The sequence below is a fragment of the Vigna angularis genome, chromosome 2, assembly GCF_016808095.1.
Source record: "Vigna angularis cultivar LongXiaoDou No.4 chromosome 2, ASM1680809v1, whole genome shotgun sequence".
NCBI lineage: Eukaryota > Viridiplantae > Streptophyta > Magnoliopsida > Fabales > Fabaceae > Vigna > Vigna angularis.
This window is the reverse complement of record NC_068971.1, coordinates 24,668,983-24,686,893: the sequence shown is the minus strand read 5'-3', so window position 1 is coordinate 24,686,893 and position 17,911 is coordinate 24,668,983. Positions and strand designations below refer to the sequence as shown.

The following is a 17,911-nucleotide window of genomic DNA, read 5'->3' as shown; positions in this document are numbered from 1 at the left end:
ACTGCTACCAAGAAGAGCTTTTTTCTATCAGGAGTTCACCTAATTGCTAAAGCTAAAGCAATAGTCTCATCCAGGCCACGTTTCTATTTCTGAATTTAACTACCAAGAATATGGGTGAAGTAAACACAATACTACTATTCCTGAGGGTCCACTTAAAGATTTAGAATGTAATGAATTTTTTCAGTTATGGAATTGCTTAGTTATGCTGTGTAAGATGTTATAGAAGAAATTAAGGGAAGTCCTGGGTTATAATGTTGAGAAGATGCAATGGTATATATTCAACAAGATATGATAACCACATAAATGTTTAAAAACAGGGAAAAAACTTGCATCAGTAGGCAGATTTATCAAAAAAAACACGCAACGCATGAAACAAAACTTGAAGCCTTAACATGATGTATAGAAATTGAAATTCTACTGAGTTTCTTGGTATTGAAACTTAACAGCTTCTGCAATAGACTGCTTCCTTACCCAAATATGAGAGAGAATAAATATACACCCCAAGCTTTTTAAGTGATGAAAGTGCAATTGATAAGATACCTTACAGTCCTTACAAAAAATTGAGCCTTACTCAAAGTTAGCATCAATCTGCAAAGGGGGATGTGTTGTTAACGGGTTACTATAAAGTCCTCCTTTGTAATCACTTTCATGATCAGGGTCTACCAAGACAATCAAGTATTTTATCAGATAACACAGAAAATTACCATTCTTGGAATGTTACTCTAGTTTTCATATTTTTTCTTAACTGTGTAATGTATATTCATTTCTAATTAAGAAGATGGAAAACATATTTTACCTGTTTGATTTTTGCAGGCCACTATCGTCAATTTGTGATAGGTCTTTGAGGAGAGGCCCCTATGAGAACTACAATTGCAATATTGAATTCAAAACTTCGAAAATCAACAAAAACGGGTGGACATATAAATTCTATTCATTCTGATTACCACAAAATCTTCAAGGAGAAAACCAACTGCCTCCTAGTTCCATGCCCAAACAAAAGGAAAATAATTACTCTAAATCATGAATTTCTTGTACTTCTTCTGTTCTAAAATTATTTATAAACGATTCATCATTTGATTCATTTCCTAACTAAAAAAAGAGAAATTCACTCTTAATCCAAGTAATAAGTAAAAACTATTTTCAATCATCACAAATTGGAAACAGAGCCACCAACATAATGAGTTGTGAAGTTTGTATTTGTTCAAATCATGGATTATTCATGTTTTTGCTCATGTCACACAACCCAATTCAGTACTACTTATAGGTCCTCCTTGCAACCAAAGAACAATTAGTCATGGCTTAGAGGGATCTTCCACTTATAAGGACTTCCGTAAAGCCACGCTTCTGTGATGACAATAACAACACAAGGCAAAACAATTTGCAACTATTAATTCAATATCACTCTAAACTTCTTTTCCACACACTCTAAATAATAACAGCAACAATCCAAAAGTAGGTCCACTACATGTTACGTATTTGTACTCCTTTTACTCATCAAAGAAAGTCCTCAATTTTCTTCCCTTCAGTTCAACCTCTATCAGAAAACTAGAGGGTTAAAACTATGTGTCAATACCCAATTTCGTCCGGGTAAATATAATTCATCACAAAAATAAATAAATAAAAAAAAAACCAAAATGAAAAATACTATTTATTTTACTTTTTGCACCCCCAAATTTTCTTTTAAACACTTAATCCAATGGCCCAAAATAATCTCACTTTTTTTACTTCCTCACCACCCATCTTTTCTTATCACACCCCATTCTCCACATCACCATCCACCTCACCCTCCACATCATCTACCTTTTTCATTTACTTTTTCCACATCATTTCCATATTAATTTTATATATCAACTTTTCTAATTATTCCACTTACATTTTTTAATTATATCTTCTCCATCAACATTTTTTATTATCCATTTTTCTCCACCTTATTTTTCCACCCACTTTTTATATTATTTCTTTCACTTATTTTCCACATTAACTTTTACTATTCACTATATTTTATTTCACCCAATTTCTCCACCAACTTTTTATATTATTTCTTCCACTTAATTTCTACACCTAATTTCTCCACCAACTTTTTATATTATTTCTTTCACTTATTTTCCACATTAACTTTTACTATTCACTATATTTTATTTTACCTACTTTCTCCACCAACTTTTTATATTATTTCTTTCACTTAATTTCCATACCTAATTTCTCCACCACCTTTTTATATTATTTCTTTCACTTAATTTCCACACCTAATTTCTCCACCAACTTTTTATATTATTTCTTTCATTTATTTTCCACATTAACTTTTACTATTCACTATATTTTATTTCACCTAATTTTTCCACAAACTTTTTATATTATTTCTTTCACTTATTTTCCACATTAACTTTTTCTATTTATCTTTTTTTTATTATATTTTATTTCATCTAAATTTTCCACCAACTTATTATATTATTTTTATTCATCAACTTTCTTCATCCTTAACTCTATAAATACCTACATTCTCTTCACTTCACACACACAAAAAATTACATAATATCCATCTCTTCTCTCTCAAAATCTCTTCATTCCATCCCAAAACTCTACTTCAGTTTTCTCTCACATTTTACTATTTCCTAATCCCTCTATACATAGTAAATCCCATACCACATTTCTACTACAAATTCATCTTCTTCACCATCAATCAACCTCTTCTCACAACTTATTACAAGCAAAGTCTTGCTTCATCTTTCAAATCTTTAACAAGGTACACATTTTCTTTTCATTCTACTTATATTCATTTTGATCATTTTTTAGTTTATAAATTTATCCTATTTTCTACCACAATTTTATCCTATGCTTTTTGATATTTTTACGTCATAGATATTTCAACTCATCTCTCTTTCTTAATAAAAAAAATAAAAAATATAAAACTTTAAAAACATGTAATAATAAATATCGGTATGAGTACTTGTGCGATCGTACGCATCAGCCTAGTACTCGTTACCCAAAATATAAAATAAACAAAAAAAAGTCGTATGAGTGCTCGTGCGATCATACGCATCAGCCTAGTACTCATTTCGCAAAACAATAAAAAATAATAAAAAAGCCGTGTGAGTGCTCGTGCGATCGTACGCATCAGCCTAGTACTCATTACGCAAAACAATAAAAAACAAAGAAAAAATCGTGTGAGTGCTCGTGCGATCGTACGCATCAGCCTAGTGCTCATTACGCAAAAAAAATCTAAATATTACATCAAAAAATACCAAAAAATATAAAAATCTTCAAAAACTAAAAACATCCACATTTTCAAACAACAATCAATATTGCTAGCTAGAACTACGTGATCCTTGATTCTCCATCAAAAGTGGAGATACGTAGGAGCAAGGCCAGTCCTTGTCAGGCTCACTCTCCCAAAAATCCAAATCATCTTCCAAACAATTTTCCAAACAATTTTCTCAAACAGTTTTCAAAAGAACTACGGAACCCTGATTTCTCATTCTTAATGAGAATACGTAGGAGCAAGGTCAATCCTTGTCGGGCCCAAAAAACTAAAAAAATACATTTTTGTTTCTTTATAATTTTATTTTAGGGGATAGTTACATATTTTGAAAACCACATCATATTCGCATATTTAGTTAAAGGTACTGCCTTAGGGCAGGCGTTGTAGGGTGCTAATACCTTCCCTACACGTAACCGACTCCCGAACTTAAAATCTCATTTTTGCAGACCATGCCTTATCATTTTATGGTTTTTCCGTAGTTTTCCAGAATAAACTATGGTGGCGACTCCAAATCTTTTTTTCAAAATCCGTATCTTTTTTGGATCTTCGTCCCGTCGCGATTTTTTCCGGTTGCGACAGATGGCGACTCCACTGGGGAAATGAAAGAGAGTCAGGCCATTTAATTAGATAAGCGAATTCGATGTGGTTTTTCTTTGTGTTTTTATTCCCTTTGTCTTTATCTATGTTTAATATTTGGAATAATTGCATGTGAGTTTCTTTTACTTTTTATTTATGTTTGAAATAATTGTTTCTACTTATCTGTGTTTATTTTTGCAATTGTTGTTTTACAATATAATCTCCCTCCACACAATATGCATATCATGAGTGAGGCCCTATACCCGGGTCTGAGCGCAACTTAGAAATAGAGGGGTTGTGTAGCGGTGTCACTCTGGGATGTACTTCCTGTCTGGCTATCGTGAGAACTCCAGCTAGAGGTTGTTCTCTTCATTTTTGTCTCCACATCTAGTTGATTACTCTGACTGTTGTGGAGAAACAGTGAAAAGAGCCATAGCTCTAGTGGCCTTGATTTAGGTTCAGGGAACTATCCTTGTGAGATTGCATATACTTAACCTTGAATCTTAACCGTTAAATCTTCCTAGGGCACAAAGGGAGATGTGTGTCGTTTTATAACCGTTATTTTTGTAAACACTTTGTACATATCACTATATCATTATGTGTCTTTCTCATGCATTTTTATGGTCTTGTTGTTGCTCCTAGGTAGGAAGTTATAAATTTGTGACTAAGCCCTTGAGGTAAAATGGAAATTAACATGAAATTTGAAGTTGACCGGCCTTCAAGTTCAAACATTTTAAAGGAAAGGATAGCCATTGAAGTAGAGGAAGGAAATATGGATGGTCTAAGAAAACTGGTAAAGAAAATGAAGACATCCCAAAAGGATGCATTCAAGAAGGAGTATGGAAATTTGTTGAGCCTGTTAGAGGTGGAGGTCCAAACATCAGCAATTACCACTTTAGCCCAGTACTATGATCCACCACTAAGGTGTTTCACTTTTCAAGATTTCCAACTGGTGCCAACAGTGGAAGAATTCGAGCAGATTTTAAATATACCTCTTGAGGGAAAAGCCCCATACAATTACCTTGGGCAGTATGTCCCTATCTTGCAGCTATCAAGGATCATGAAAGTACACCCTGTGAAGTTAGAAAGCAAGTTCATAATCAAGGGCAAAGGGAGGGGCCTTCCCCAAGGATACCTAAAAGGATACTTGCATCGTTTGGCTGAAGAGGAAAATTGGGAAACGTTTATGGATGTATTGGCTCTTCTCCTCTATGGTGTCATGCTTTTTCCTAATGTCAAGAATTTCGTCGACTATGCCGCCATGAACGCATTTGTGGGGTACAAAGAGCGTTGTGAGAATCCAGTCACTGCCGTCCTGGCTGAAGTTTATGGGACACTTAATCGTTGTTATGAACTGAAGGGAGGAAAGATGTTATGCTGTCTACTAGTGTTGTATATGTGGTTCATTTCCCGTGTGACTGGAGATGCCTTAAATTCCCTATGCCCCATGGATGAGCTATTGCAGCGTAAATCAAATGTGAAAGGGGCAAATGAATGGGCACAACTTTGTGCAAGTTTAAACGAGGATCAAATTAAATGGTGTGTCCCTTGGCAGCGTAGATCACAAATTATATATCACTGCGGGACGTACCCTAATGTACCCCTCATGGGTATTAGGTGTTGTATTAATTACAATCCTGTGTTAGCACAAAGGCAATTTGGGCATCCTATGAGAGGATCACCTACACCTGCGTCTCTTGCCATATTGCAAATCTATTATGAGGAAGGAACCTTTGTTGAAGTACTTCATCAAGTTAGGAATGCTTGGGGCAACATTATTCGTGCAGAAATGGACCCCAGACCATGGACTATTGATGAAGGAATTCCTTACAGCCATTGGATTGCAGAAAGGGTTAGGACAGTGAAGTTGCCTTTCGAGTTAACTTCTCCTAACCTAGATTATGGAAAACAGTTTCATAAGGCTGAAAGTGAGGAAGTAAAATTGTTGAAGGCAGAATTCGAGCAAATGAAACTAGAAAATATCAAGTTGACCAATAATCTTCAGAGCCTACAACATGATTATGAGAATCTTAAGCAAGAAGGTGTGGAAAACAGCGAAGCATACGAGGAGTTGTTAATAAGACAAAAGCAAGAGCTAGTAGCGGCCAACATTGAGCTGACTTTGAAAGACCGGGAATATGGTATAATTGAGATATCAGAGCGTGTTACGAAGCAATTGTGTGACCAATCCCAGAGGGACAAGCAAAAAGTACTAGAGGAACTGCACAAAATGCATATTAGAATGGACGACGCCGAACAACGGGCGAATGCAGCAGTGACAAAACTGAAGAAGGAACGTTGGCATCGGGCTGAATCAGAGAAGAAACATCAAGAGTTAATGAATCATATGAAGGAGTATACCGTTGAACAAGGGCGAGTTATAAAAAACTGGAAGAGAAGTTTCGCACAACTAGCTTCCCTTGCCAATGAAGCCATTAAGGATGTCCCTAAGCTATTAGCTGATGTTGAGTCTGCATTGCCGATCTTTAACCCACCTGAGAAGGTTGAAACTTTCCTCAATTACTGCAAGAAACTGATAAGAGAAATGAAGAATGTAATGGCTGAGGCTCATGATAGTTGATCGTGATTTTGCACACCTCAAATGTTGAACTTAAATGTTGTGAATGGACTGTCCTATTGACTTTGTTTCATGTTAATTTCCAGATTATACATTTGGCAATGTTTTCGCATCTTTATAATTTCTTACTATAGTAATTGCGTTGCTTTGTCTTTTCTCTTTTTTTTTTCGTTTTTATTTTCTTTTTCTTAATTTATTTCATCTAATAAAATTCAGTTTAAAAATAATAATACGGCTAAAGTCTCCAAAACATCCTAAAGGACACGAACCAGTGGCAAAATCATGGAGAACCAAGGAGAAGTTCAAGAGGGGATGAAAGTCGATATCCAACAGCTGAAGGAACAAATAAGTCAAATCCTAGAGGCCATGAATGCCTTACAAAGCCCCAAAGATTCGTGCGCACAACAACCACAACAAAGAGTTCCAGAAGTACAAACTTTCCCTTCCTATGGTCTTCCCCCGAATTATACTCCACCATCAGGAGTGGACTTGGGGCATCTTGATACTCAAAAGGCCGAAGGTAATGCAGTTGAAGTAGAAGGCGAGCTTGGGGCAACCACTTTCACAATTCCTGGGAAGACAATCCAACCAGGTATTGAGAACATGATAATGCAAAAACAACCTGAGACGAAGTCTTCATCTTATGTCGTTACACCAGCAGATTTTAAGGACGACAAGAGTAAATTAGAAGTCTTTGAGAAGAGGTTAAGAGCCATAGAAGGCGAAGAAAGTTTTGAATTTGGAGATGCTAGAAAACTATGTTTAGTTCCTGATGTGGTGATACCTCCAAAGTTCAGGTTGCCAGAATTTGAGAAATATCGGGGAAATACTTGCCCATGGAGCCATATAACTATGTACTGCAGAAAAATGGCAGCTTATGCCCACGATGAAAAACTTTTGATTCACATCTTCCAAGAAAGTTTAATTGGCGTAGCTCTGACTTGGTACATGCGCTTAGAAACTACTCACATCTATTCATGGAAAGATCTGGTTGATGCATTCCTAAGGCAGTATGAATATAATAAAGATCTAACACCTGACAGAATGCAACTGCAAAACATGGTGAAGAAAGAGTCTGAATCATTTAGAGAATATGCCCAAAGGTGGAGAGAAATTGTTGTTCAAGTAGAATCGCCTCTGAGCGACAAGGAGATGACTACCATATTTTTGAATACTCTACAACCACCATTTTATGAACACATGATAAGCAGTGTCTCCTCAAGTTTTGCTGACATAGTAGTAATTGGAGAGAGGGTCGAGGGTGGCATAAGAAATGGAAAAATTGCACTAGGCCCACAACTAGTAGCGAGTTTAAATGAGTATGGTCCTAGACATGAGAAAGATAAAAAACGAAGAGCTAACTCACATTTTATTGCCTATCCTCAAATGTCACATTCTCATGGGTCCAATCGACCCATTGAGCGAAGAAATTACAATCGTGATGAGAAGGTCGCCAGCTTCACTCCTATCCCCATGACCTATACAGAGTTACTGCCAGATCTTCTCTGCAGAAACCTCATAAAGGTTTGTCCAACTAGACCTATACGACCTCCGTACCCAAAGAGCTATGACACAAACGCCAAGTGTGATTATCATGAAGGAGCGTGTGGACACTCAACAGAGGCATGCAAGGCTTTAAAGCATAAAGTGCAATCTTTGATCGATTCAGGATGTTTAAAGTTTGAAGAAAGTCAATCCAGCACTCTGGCAAGGCGCGAGTTCGCCCCTACAAATGCCATGGACAAATGAAGAACTATATGGGAAAGCATAGGTTGTTGTAAAAGGCGAAACTGATGTTGTTTTGTCTTGCTACGAGGGTTATGCTCATGGATATTACGCTTTTATCCGTGACTTTTAATGTGAACTTTCATTATTTGGTATCTCCAAGGTTTACTGGAAATCATGTCCTAATAGGGTGTCGTGGAGAAAAACGAAAGCCGCGAATAACAAAATTGAAAAAAAAAACAAATAAATGAAGGCAATATTGAGTCGCTTGTCTTTCTTGCAAATTATCAAACTCTTGTTTTTTCGAAAATAGCAAAAAATATATAAATAGAAAAAAAAGAAAATAAAAGAATTGATAACAAAAAGAAAACAAAAGTTGTAGTGTCAGATTTTTCCGAGGTCAAATGTTGAATCAAAAATAACAATTTGATGTTTTCTCTCGAGATGTTTGTGCACATGGTGTTTGAAAAATCTCACCCTTCACTTTCCAAAATAAAGGATCTTCCCTAGTAAACATTGTCACTGCCTTCAGTAACAAAAACCTTTACACTGGGGCAGATTGGCCTGACCAACATTATCCTCGTTTGCGCTAGTTGAGTGATCCCTGAATCCATTGAGGCAAACAAAAGAACAAAAGAATTTTCAAAAAAAAAAAGAATAAGTCCCCTATATTGAAAAACCCGAAAGGGCGGTCTAGAAAAGAAAGGAAGAAAAAACGACTCATGTTGAGGTCATATAATCGTAGAATTAATCTTTTGAAAATAAAGCAATCAGAGTTCAAAATGATGTGTGGCCTTCTTTCTTTATCCAAAAAGCAAAAAACTATAACCACTGTTACCCCGTTTGAGCCAAAAATAAATTTTTTTTCAAAATTATTCCCAAGCAAGGGTTATCATCAGTATGAGTCAACTTGGAATGCAGATGAAGAGTACTCAACGATCAAATGAAGCGAATCCTTCAAAAAGGGTAAAAAAAAAAAAAACAACAATAAAAAAGAATTAACCAGAGATGAAGGAAAAACAAAGTTCAAGACAAAAGCAAAGTGCTCTAAAGATCAAATAGTTGATGCAATGCGTAGATGATAACCCTTGTTTTAAAAAAAATGTGTATCCGACAAACATTTCATTTGGGCCTTTATACCCTTTTCATTCAATACCTTTTAGCTCCTAGCCATGTTACAAGCCTAACAAAGTCCACGCAGATCGAATGATGATTGCTCATATTTTCATAAAGCTTAATTTTGCGATAAGACAAAATAACTTTCAATGTGTCCAAAAAAAAGATTTGAAAATGAATAATGTCTCAAGAATAGGGGACCTCTCTACCAACCAGCCAAAAGCATACAAAAGAAAATCGAAGCAATTTGAGCCATCCTTTTAGCTGACCCTTTCCTACCCACTACTTCTTCCAAACAGAACCCATTCCAAAAACAAAAAAAAAACAACAACAAAACTGGGGCAGCTTGGTGAACCTCACCGCGCGTCTTTTCCTTGAAATTCGTCAAACCATAATCTCAAGAATGGGGCAGCTTTGCAGATCTTACTTGAATTTTTCACCAGAATTATCATGGATTCACCATCATACTCATTACACCAAATCGGGGCAACTTTTTAGGTACCTCGTGTTTCGCTTTGGCACTCATCTCCTGTAAGGAGCGTATGAGGTGGCAAGCTCGCATGGCTATCCCATTATCTTCCAAACCATTCTAAACAATTCCCATTTCTTCACTTCCGAGTGAATTCAAGCATATGTACGTTAATGTCTCGGGAGAAAAAGTCAAAATGTAATAATCTCAAAGTTAGATCTCGGATGTATGACATTCCTCACTTTTCTAAGCATTGGAAATAATGGCCAGTCTGATGATTGCAAGTAAGACCATGGACTCGAAAAAATAACAAAAAACAAAACAAAGCAAATGTTTTCATATATTTATCAAAAAGAAAGTATTTCTCATCGAAACCCTCTTCATTCACATGAATGGTTATCGATTTCCTCCTTCAAAAAAAAAAAAAACCAAAGAAAACACAAAAAGAATAACATTCAGATTTTCTCTCTCAAGCCATATTGTTTCATGTCGATAAGCTTTCGAATTTGTGTCAAAATTAAATAACATTTGAAGTTTCAGGAATTTCAAAATTCGAAAGCCCAGTTTCTACACTGGTCCACAAAATGAAAGGTTTCAACACCCTTACGCTTTTTCAAAAATCAAATTTCTATCAAAATTACAAGACATTTCACAAATTACAAATTTCAAGAATTTCAAAATCTGAAAGCCCAGTTTCCATACTGGCCCCTAAGCCCAGTTTCCACACTGGCCAACATTTCTCAAATTACAAGTTTCAAGAATTTCAAAATTTAAAAGCCCAGTTTCCATACTGGCCCATAAAGCCCAATTATCACATTGGCCCCAAGCCCAATTTCCATATTGGCCCCTAAGCCCAGTTTCCACACTGGCCAACATTTCTCAAATTACAAGTTTCAAGAATTTCAAAATTTGAAAGCCCAGTTTCCATACTGGCCCACAAAGCCCAATTATCATATTGGCCCCAAACCCAGTTTCCATACTGGCCCCTAAGCCCAGTTTCCACACTGGCCAACATTTCTCAAATTACAAGTTTCAAGAATTTCAAAATTTTAAAGCCTAGTTTCCATACTGGCCCACAAAGCCCAATTATCACATTGGCCCCAAGCCCAGTTTCCATACTGGCCCCTAAGCCCAGTTTCCATACTGGCCCCTAAGCCCAGTTTCCACACTGGTCAACATTTCTCAAAATTACAAGTTTCAAGAATTTCAAAATTTGAAAGCCCAGTTTCCATACTGGCCCACAAAGCCCAATTATCACATTGGCCCCAAGCCCAGTTTCCACACTGGCCCCTAAGCCCAGTTTCCACACTGGCCAACATTTCTCAAATTACAAGTTTCAAGAATTTCAAAATTTGAAAGCCTAGTTTCCATACTAGCCCACAAAGCCCAATTATCATATTGGCCCCCAAGCCCAGTTTCCACACTGGCCCCAAGCCCAGTTTTCATACTGGCCCACAAAGCCCAATTATCATATTGGCCCCCAAGCCCAGTTTCCACACTGGCCCCAAGCCCAGTTTTCACACTGGCCCCAAAGCCCAGTTTCCACACTGGCTCCAAGCCCAGTTTTCACACTGGCCCCAAGCCCAGTTTTCACACTGGCCCTAAAGTCCAGTTTCCACACTGGCCCCCAAGCCCAGTTTCCACACTGGCCCCAAAAGCCCAGTTTTCACACTGGCCCCCAAGCCCAGTTTCCACACTGGCCCCAAAAGCCCAATTTTCACACTGGCCCCCAAGCCCAGTTTCCATACTGGCCCCCAAGCCCAGTTTCCACACTGGCCCCCAAGCCCAGTTTTCACACTGGCCCCCAAAGCCCAGTTTCCACGCTGGCCCCAAGCCCAGTTACACAATGGCCCCAAAAGCCCAGTTTTCACACTAGCCCCATGCCCAGTTTCCACACTGGCCCCAAAAGCCCAGTTTTCACATTGGCCCCCAAGCCCAGTTTCCACACTGGCTCCAAAAGCCCAGTTTTCACACTGGCCCCCAAGCCCAGTTTCCGCACTGACCCCCAAGCCCAGTTTCCACACTGGCCCCCAAGCCCAGTTTTCACACTGGCTCTTAAGTTCAATTTTTGCCTAGCCGTTAAGTTCAATTTTTGTATGGCACCTTTAGTTTCTCTTTGGGATATCGATCCTCTGCTAGGCAATGGTCGAACCCTTTTTATTGCATCGTGATTCTCTTCATCTTATGTACTTGAATCGATTGTTATTCTCCTCTTTTCTCTTTGAAACCCAGACGAAATTAGTATTTTTATCTTTACTTATCTTTTACTCTAATAATATAAAAACGTTGTTTGTCATATTATCTAGTAAAATCTAAGTAAAGAGGGGCAGCTGTCAATACCCAATTCCGTCCGGGTAAATATAATTCATCACAAAAATAAATAAATAAAAAAAAAACCAAAATGAAAAATACTATTTATTTTACTTTTTGCACCCCCAAATTTTCTTTTAAACACTTAATCCAATGGCCCAAAATAATCTCACTTTTTTTACTTCCTCACCACCCATCTTTTCTTATCACACCCCATTCTCCACATCACCATCCACCTCACCCTCCACATCATCTACCTTTTTCATTTACTTTTTCCACATCATTTCCATATTAATTTTATATATCAACTTTTCTAATTATTCCACTTACATTTTTTAATTATATCTTCTCCATCAACATTTTTTATTATCCATTTTTCTCCACCTTATTTTTCCACCCACTTTTTATATTATTTCTTTCACTTATTTTCCACATTAACTTTTACTATTCACTATATTTTATTTCACCCAATTTCTCCACCAACTTTTTATATTATTTCTTCCACTTAATTTCTACACCTAATTTCTCCACCAACTTTTTATATTATTTCTTTCACTTATTTTCCACATTAACTTTTACTATTCACTATATTTTATTTTACCTACTTTCTCCACCAACTTTTTATATTATTTCTTTCACTTAATTTCCATACCTAATTTCTCCACCACCTTTTTATATTATTTCTTTCACTTAATTTCCACACCTAATTTCTCCACCAACTTTTTATATTATTTCTTTCATTTATTTTCCACATTAACTTTTACTATTCACTATATTTTATTTCACCTAATTTTTCCACAAACTTTTTATATTATTTCTTTCACTTATTTTCCACATTAACTTTTTCTATTTATCTTTTTTTTATTATATTTTATTTCATCTAAATTTTCCACCAACTTATTATATTATTTTTATTCATCAACTTTCTTCATCCTTAACTCTATAAATACCTACATTCTCTTCACTTCACACACACAAAAAATTACATAATATCCATCTCTTCTCTCTCAAAATCTCTTCATTCCATCCCAAAACTCTACTTCATTTTTCTCTCACATTTTACTATTTCCTAATCCCTCTATACAGAGTAAATCCCATACCACATTTCTACTACAAATTCATCTTCTTCACCATCAATCAACCTCTTCTCACAACTTATTACAAGCAAAGTCTTGCTTCATCTTTCAAATCTTTAACAAGGTACACATTTTCTTTTCATTCTACTTATATTCATTTTGATCATTTTTTAGTTTATAAATTTATCCTATTTTCTACCACAATTTTATCCTATGCTTTTTGATATTTTTACGTCATAGATATTTCAACTCATCTCTCTTTCTTAATAAAAAAAATAAAAAATATAAAACTTTAAAAACATGTAATAATAAATATCGGTATGAGTACTTGTGCGATCGTACGCATCAGCCTAGTACTCGTTACCCAAAATATAAAATAAACAAAAAAAAGTCGTATGAGTGCTCGTGCGATCATACGCATCAGCCTAGTACTCATTTCGCAAAACAATAAAAAATAATAAAAAAGCCGTGTGAGTGCTCGTGCGATCGTACGCATCAGCCTAGTACTCATTACGCAAAACAATAAAAAACAAAGAAAAAATCGTGTGAGTGCTCGTGCGATCGTACGCATCAGCCTAGTGCTCATTACGCAAAAAAAATCTAAATATTACATCAAAAAATACCAAAAAATATAAAAATCTTCAAAAACTAAAAACATCCACATTTTCAAACAACAATCAATATTGCTAGCTAGAACTACGTGATCCTTGATTCTCCATCAAAAGTGGAGATACGTAGGAGCAAGGCCAGTCCTTGTCAGGCTCACTCTCCCAAAAATCCAAATCATCTTCCAAATAATTTTCCAAACAATTTTCTCAAACAGTTTTCAAAAGAACTACGGAACCCTGATTTCTCATTCTTAATGAGAATACGTAGGAGCAAGGTCAATCCTTGTCGGGCCCAAAAAACTAAAAAAATACATTTTTGTTTCTTTATAATTTTATTTTAGGGGATAGTTACATATTTTGAAAACCACATCATATTCGCATATTTAGTTAAAGGTACTGCCTTAGGGCAGGCGTTGTAGGGTGCTAATACCTTCCCTACACGTAACCGACTCCCGAACTTAAAATCTCATTTTTGCAGACCATGCCTTATCATTTTATGGTTTTTCCGTAGTTTTCCAGAATAAACTATGGTGGCGACTCCAAATCTTTTTTTCAAAATCCGTATCTTTTTTGGATCTTCGTCCCGTCGCGATTTTTTCCGGTTGCGACACTATGTACTTCACAACAGCAAAATCCTCAAGGTGTTCTTTCCAAAGCTAAACCTAGACTACAATGCAGTTCATTAAAATAGGCAAAAGGAGAACAACTTTAATTTGAAGAAGTCAAGGGCAATAATAGAATCTACAAAAATAAATGAACACTTGTGGTACATGATTATTGGTCATGTGGCTGTTACTAAGGACTTTGCTTCTTGACAACAAAATCTACAAGTAAAACTTGACTAATTGTACAAGTTAATGATCCATTGAAAATTCAGTCAAAGATGATGGGGCTTTTTTCTTATCAAAGGGGAGAATTAAAAAAAATGTAAATTGACAATATATGTTTGTCCTGCAAGTTGATTATTATTATTATCCCTGTTTTGGAAAGCTCTTTTCCGGAAATTCCAGAATTGAGAACTTGTCAATGGTTATATTTTTTGGTGAAAGAAAGATCGTGATACTATGAAAGACTTCCTGGAATTGACTTTCCTTGAAAGGTTTAATGTTATTAGAAACCTGTCATGAGAATGGTTCATAAAGTCACCAAATACATTCAATAGTTAAAGTATGGAACTTAATCAGGAGATGAACCTTAAACATATGATATTATCTTAATTTTGAGTGTGAAAGCATAAGTAGTAGGGGTAGGGATCATTACGGCAATATCAATTAAAATAGTGAAGACCATGTCCAAGATAGGGTGGTGCATGTAGAATGTAGAAGCAATTGCTTCCTTTAATGGCTCTGATTCTGGTTCCAATAGTCTTGGCAAATAGCATGTTCAAGCTCCTGAAATGTAACACAAGAAACTGAAATGAGTCATCATGCATCTGTCCAGCAAAGATATTAAACTTTTACCAGGGAAAATAGACTTCGATGATTTAATTAGTTAATAATGCATATAAAGCTATATTAGATACAAAAACCAAAGCACCTTCATATGATTTGGGTTTATTTTCTTATCATCTAAAACATCTAGTATGCTTTAGAACTTAATGGTAACATCTCATTCTCTATGTTTACTGCTCATTATTTTGTATACCAGAGTCAATATATGTTGCTGACTTGCAACTGAGACATATAAAGAAAACAAAATAAGGGTTACCTATGCATGTTTATATATGAAAAGATCTAAAGGACTAGTTTTCCATCAAAACTTTGCTATAAATACTTGTTTGTGTGTGAAAAAATATAAAGAAAGATCTTTGTAACCATCTTACTAGTAAAGAAATATTGATAGTCAAATTAAATGGTTGGTAGTGTTGATTGAACTAGGAATTACATATTGCATATTGTATTGTAAATGGTTATTCTATATTTGCTAAAGCATTGAATAGAGGGAGGCACCTAATTATATGAAAAGGTTGTGAACAGGTTAAAGTCAACTAAAAAAAAATCTGATATAATGTGTGAACTAATATGTGTGTGATACTCTGTTGTGAGCAAATTTTTTGGCATAATTATACTTTGTTGGATTTGCAACAATTATCATGCAGTAGCTGTGTCCTTATAAAGAACCAAATTGAAAAAAAAATGGTCAATTAAACTTCGTAAACTTACAGTATTAAAGGACACCGATCTACTAAGTAGGTCAAGTGTAAAAGCAACTTCATCCTAGTTATCCAAATACATTTCTTGGGCTAAATGTAAGAGTAATACGAATATTCCAAATTATGTATACTACAAAGAACAAGATTTTGTCAGTGTGAACTCAGAAATAGAGAAAATACATATAAGATAAATATTCCACTCCAAGTAATAACATAACTTCCAAATTACAACAAAAATTGTTACGAGTGTAAAGCACAAGTAACATTTAAAATTCCCAACTAAACAACAATTGAAGATGTCGATAAAAGGAAAAATAAGTAAGAATTAAAGACCGAAAACTGTAATACCGCATTTATTTGATTATCACTGTTGATTTATACAAGTACTCATGGACCCTATGTGCAGATAACAAGCTAACCACAATGAACTCGTTGGGCTCCAAGCCCTCCACACAATGTAAAAGTGAGTTAAGAGATGAGCTTTGGTACTGAGTCTCGATGAAAGACCCTTCCAAAATAAATTTCATCCTCTTAATCCTGCACAATCACCAACATAGTATCATATTGATCATGCACCTTCTTCATTCTTGTGTTGTCGCGGAACCCTAATCGCCCAAACATAGCAAAAGAGAGGATCCAAGAGCACGAGAAGTCGCGATCCAAGAGCACGAGGAGAAGAAGACGCGCCAGAGAGAACTAAGAAAAGATGTTAAGCAAAGGAGAAAAAGTGAAAGAAGACGAGCAAAGAAAGCGAGAAACGAAAGGGTGAAACGAAAGTGAGAAGCAAAAGTGAGAAATAAAAGTGAGAAACAAAAGTGAGAAACAAAAGTGAGAAATGAAAGTGAGAAATGATGTTGGCAGAATCCACACCGGTTTTTAGTATAATCGGTGTAAAAACTTATTTTTTATACTTGCTCTGAGTGTAACCGGTGTAGAATTATTTATCATTTATATTTTATACCTCTTTTTAGTGTAACAGGTGTAAAAAAGTTCCCCTTATCTACAATTTCGCCACCGTATCATTTTCTATACCTGATAAATTTCAACAGGTATAAACAGACGCTATAAAAAGTCTATTTTGTAGTAGTGATTATTAGTGCTCATTGTCGAGTTGTTATATTGATTAATACTTTAAGTGATTCCTACTTCTTGAGGCAACGATATCTCTTGACTAACCTCTTCTAACTTTATCTACATGTGAGCATTTCTTCTTTAAGGGTGTCCATTTCTTTAGCGTTGCACTTTTTCAACTTCAAAAACTCTTTTTGGAGTTCTGACAATAGAGTAATCTCATTAATGTTGTTATTATATGGTTTTGGTATATGTTACTTGTCTTGGTTTGTCATATTCCTAGTGGGCACCATGTAGTTTAGGTACATATCGATCTCACAATGGGTGCTAAACTTTCTTAATGGCAGAAATGTACTTTTAAAGACATGTCAATAGGAAATACTACTCAATTATCTTCTTCTCCTCAATCCAATATATATTAGGTTATATTACTTTAACGTCTAAATTGCTCTCTTTTTTTCGAGTTATCTAATGTCTAAATAGTCAATATGCCTGCAAAGACACTTAGTTAATATGTCTATAAAGACACTTTGATGCAAGTTAAGTATGTGAATAAAAAGTAATAAATGTTGTATTAAATATGTAATGTTTATACATTTTGAATTTTTATTTAAATACACCAAGATTATGTAGGTCAGTCTTTCCTAACTGGTTTAGATTTTTCTAACTTAACTTTTTTTTAATCTAATCCTTAATTAACTATATTAATTTTATTTTGGGATGTTGACAAGGTTGAGATACATATTATTGTTATAAACAAGATATTAATATCTAGGTGTTGTTGTGGTGTTGTGTTGGATGGACGATATGGTTCCTATCTTATAACACAATTGAAAAAATGATTATTTTAATTAAAAATAATAATAATTTATTAAAAGGTAAAATTAGAAAAAAAATTATATATAAAAAACAATTTCTTTTATATAAGGATATATATATATATATATATATATATATATATATCATTTATA

The 17,911-nt window shown here is 35.2% G+C and overlaps 1 protein-coding gene across 1 annotated transcript; it reads left to right on the top strand.

The window, feature by feature from the left end:
* Positions 1 to 6,695: 6,695 nt before the first annotated feature.
* On the top strand, positions 6,696 to 8,162 carry LOC128195318 (uncharacterized). The gene has a single exon (XM_052872574.1). It carries the CDS (start codon positions 6,696 to 6,698, stop codon positions 8,160 to 8,162), a length of 1,467 nt encoding a protein of 488 aa, XP_052728534.1.
* The last annotated feature ends 9,749 nt before the right edge of the window (positions 8,163 to 17,911 follow it).

What these genes read in the sequence shown, in the direction of transcription:
- LOC128195318 (XM_052872574.1), top strand. Translation starts at nt 6,696, where the DNA reads ATGGAGAACCAAGGAGAAGTTCAAGAGGGGATGAAAGTCGATATCCAA.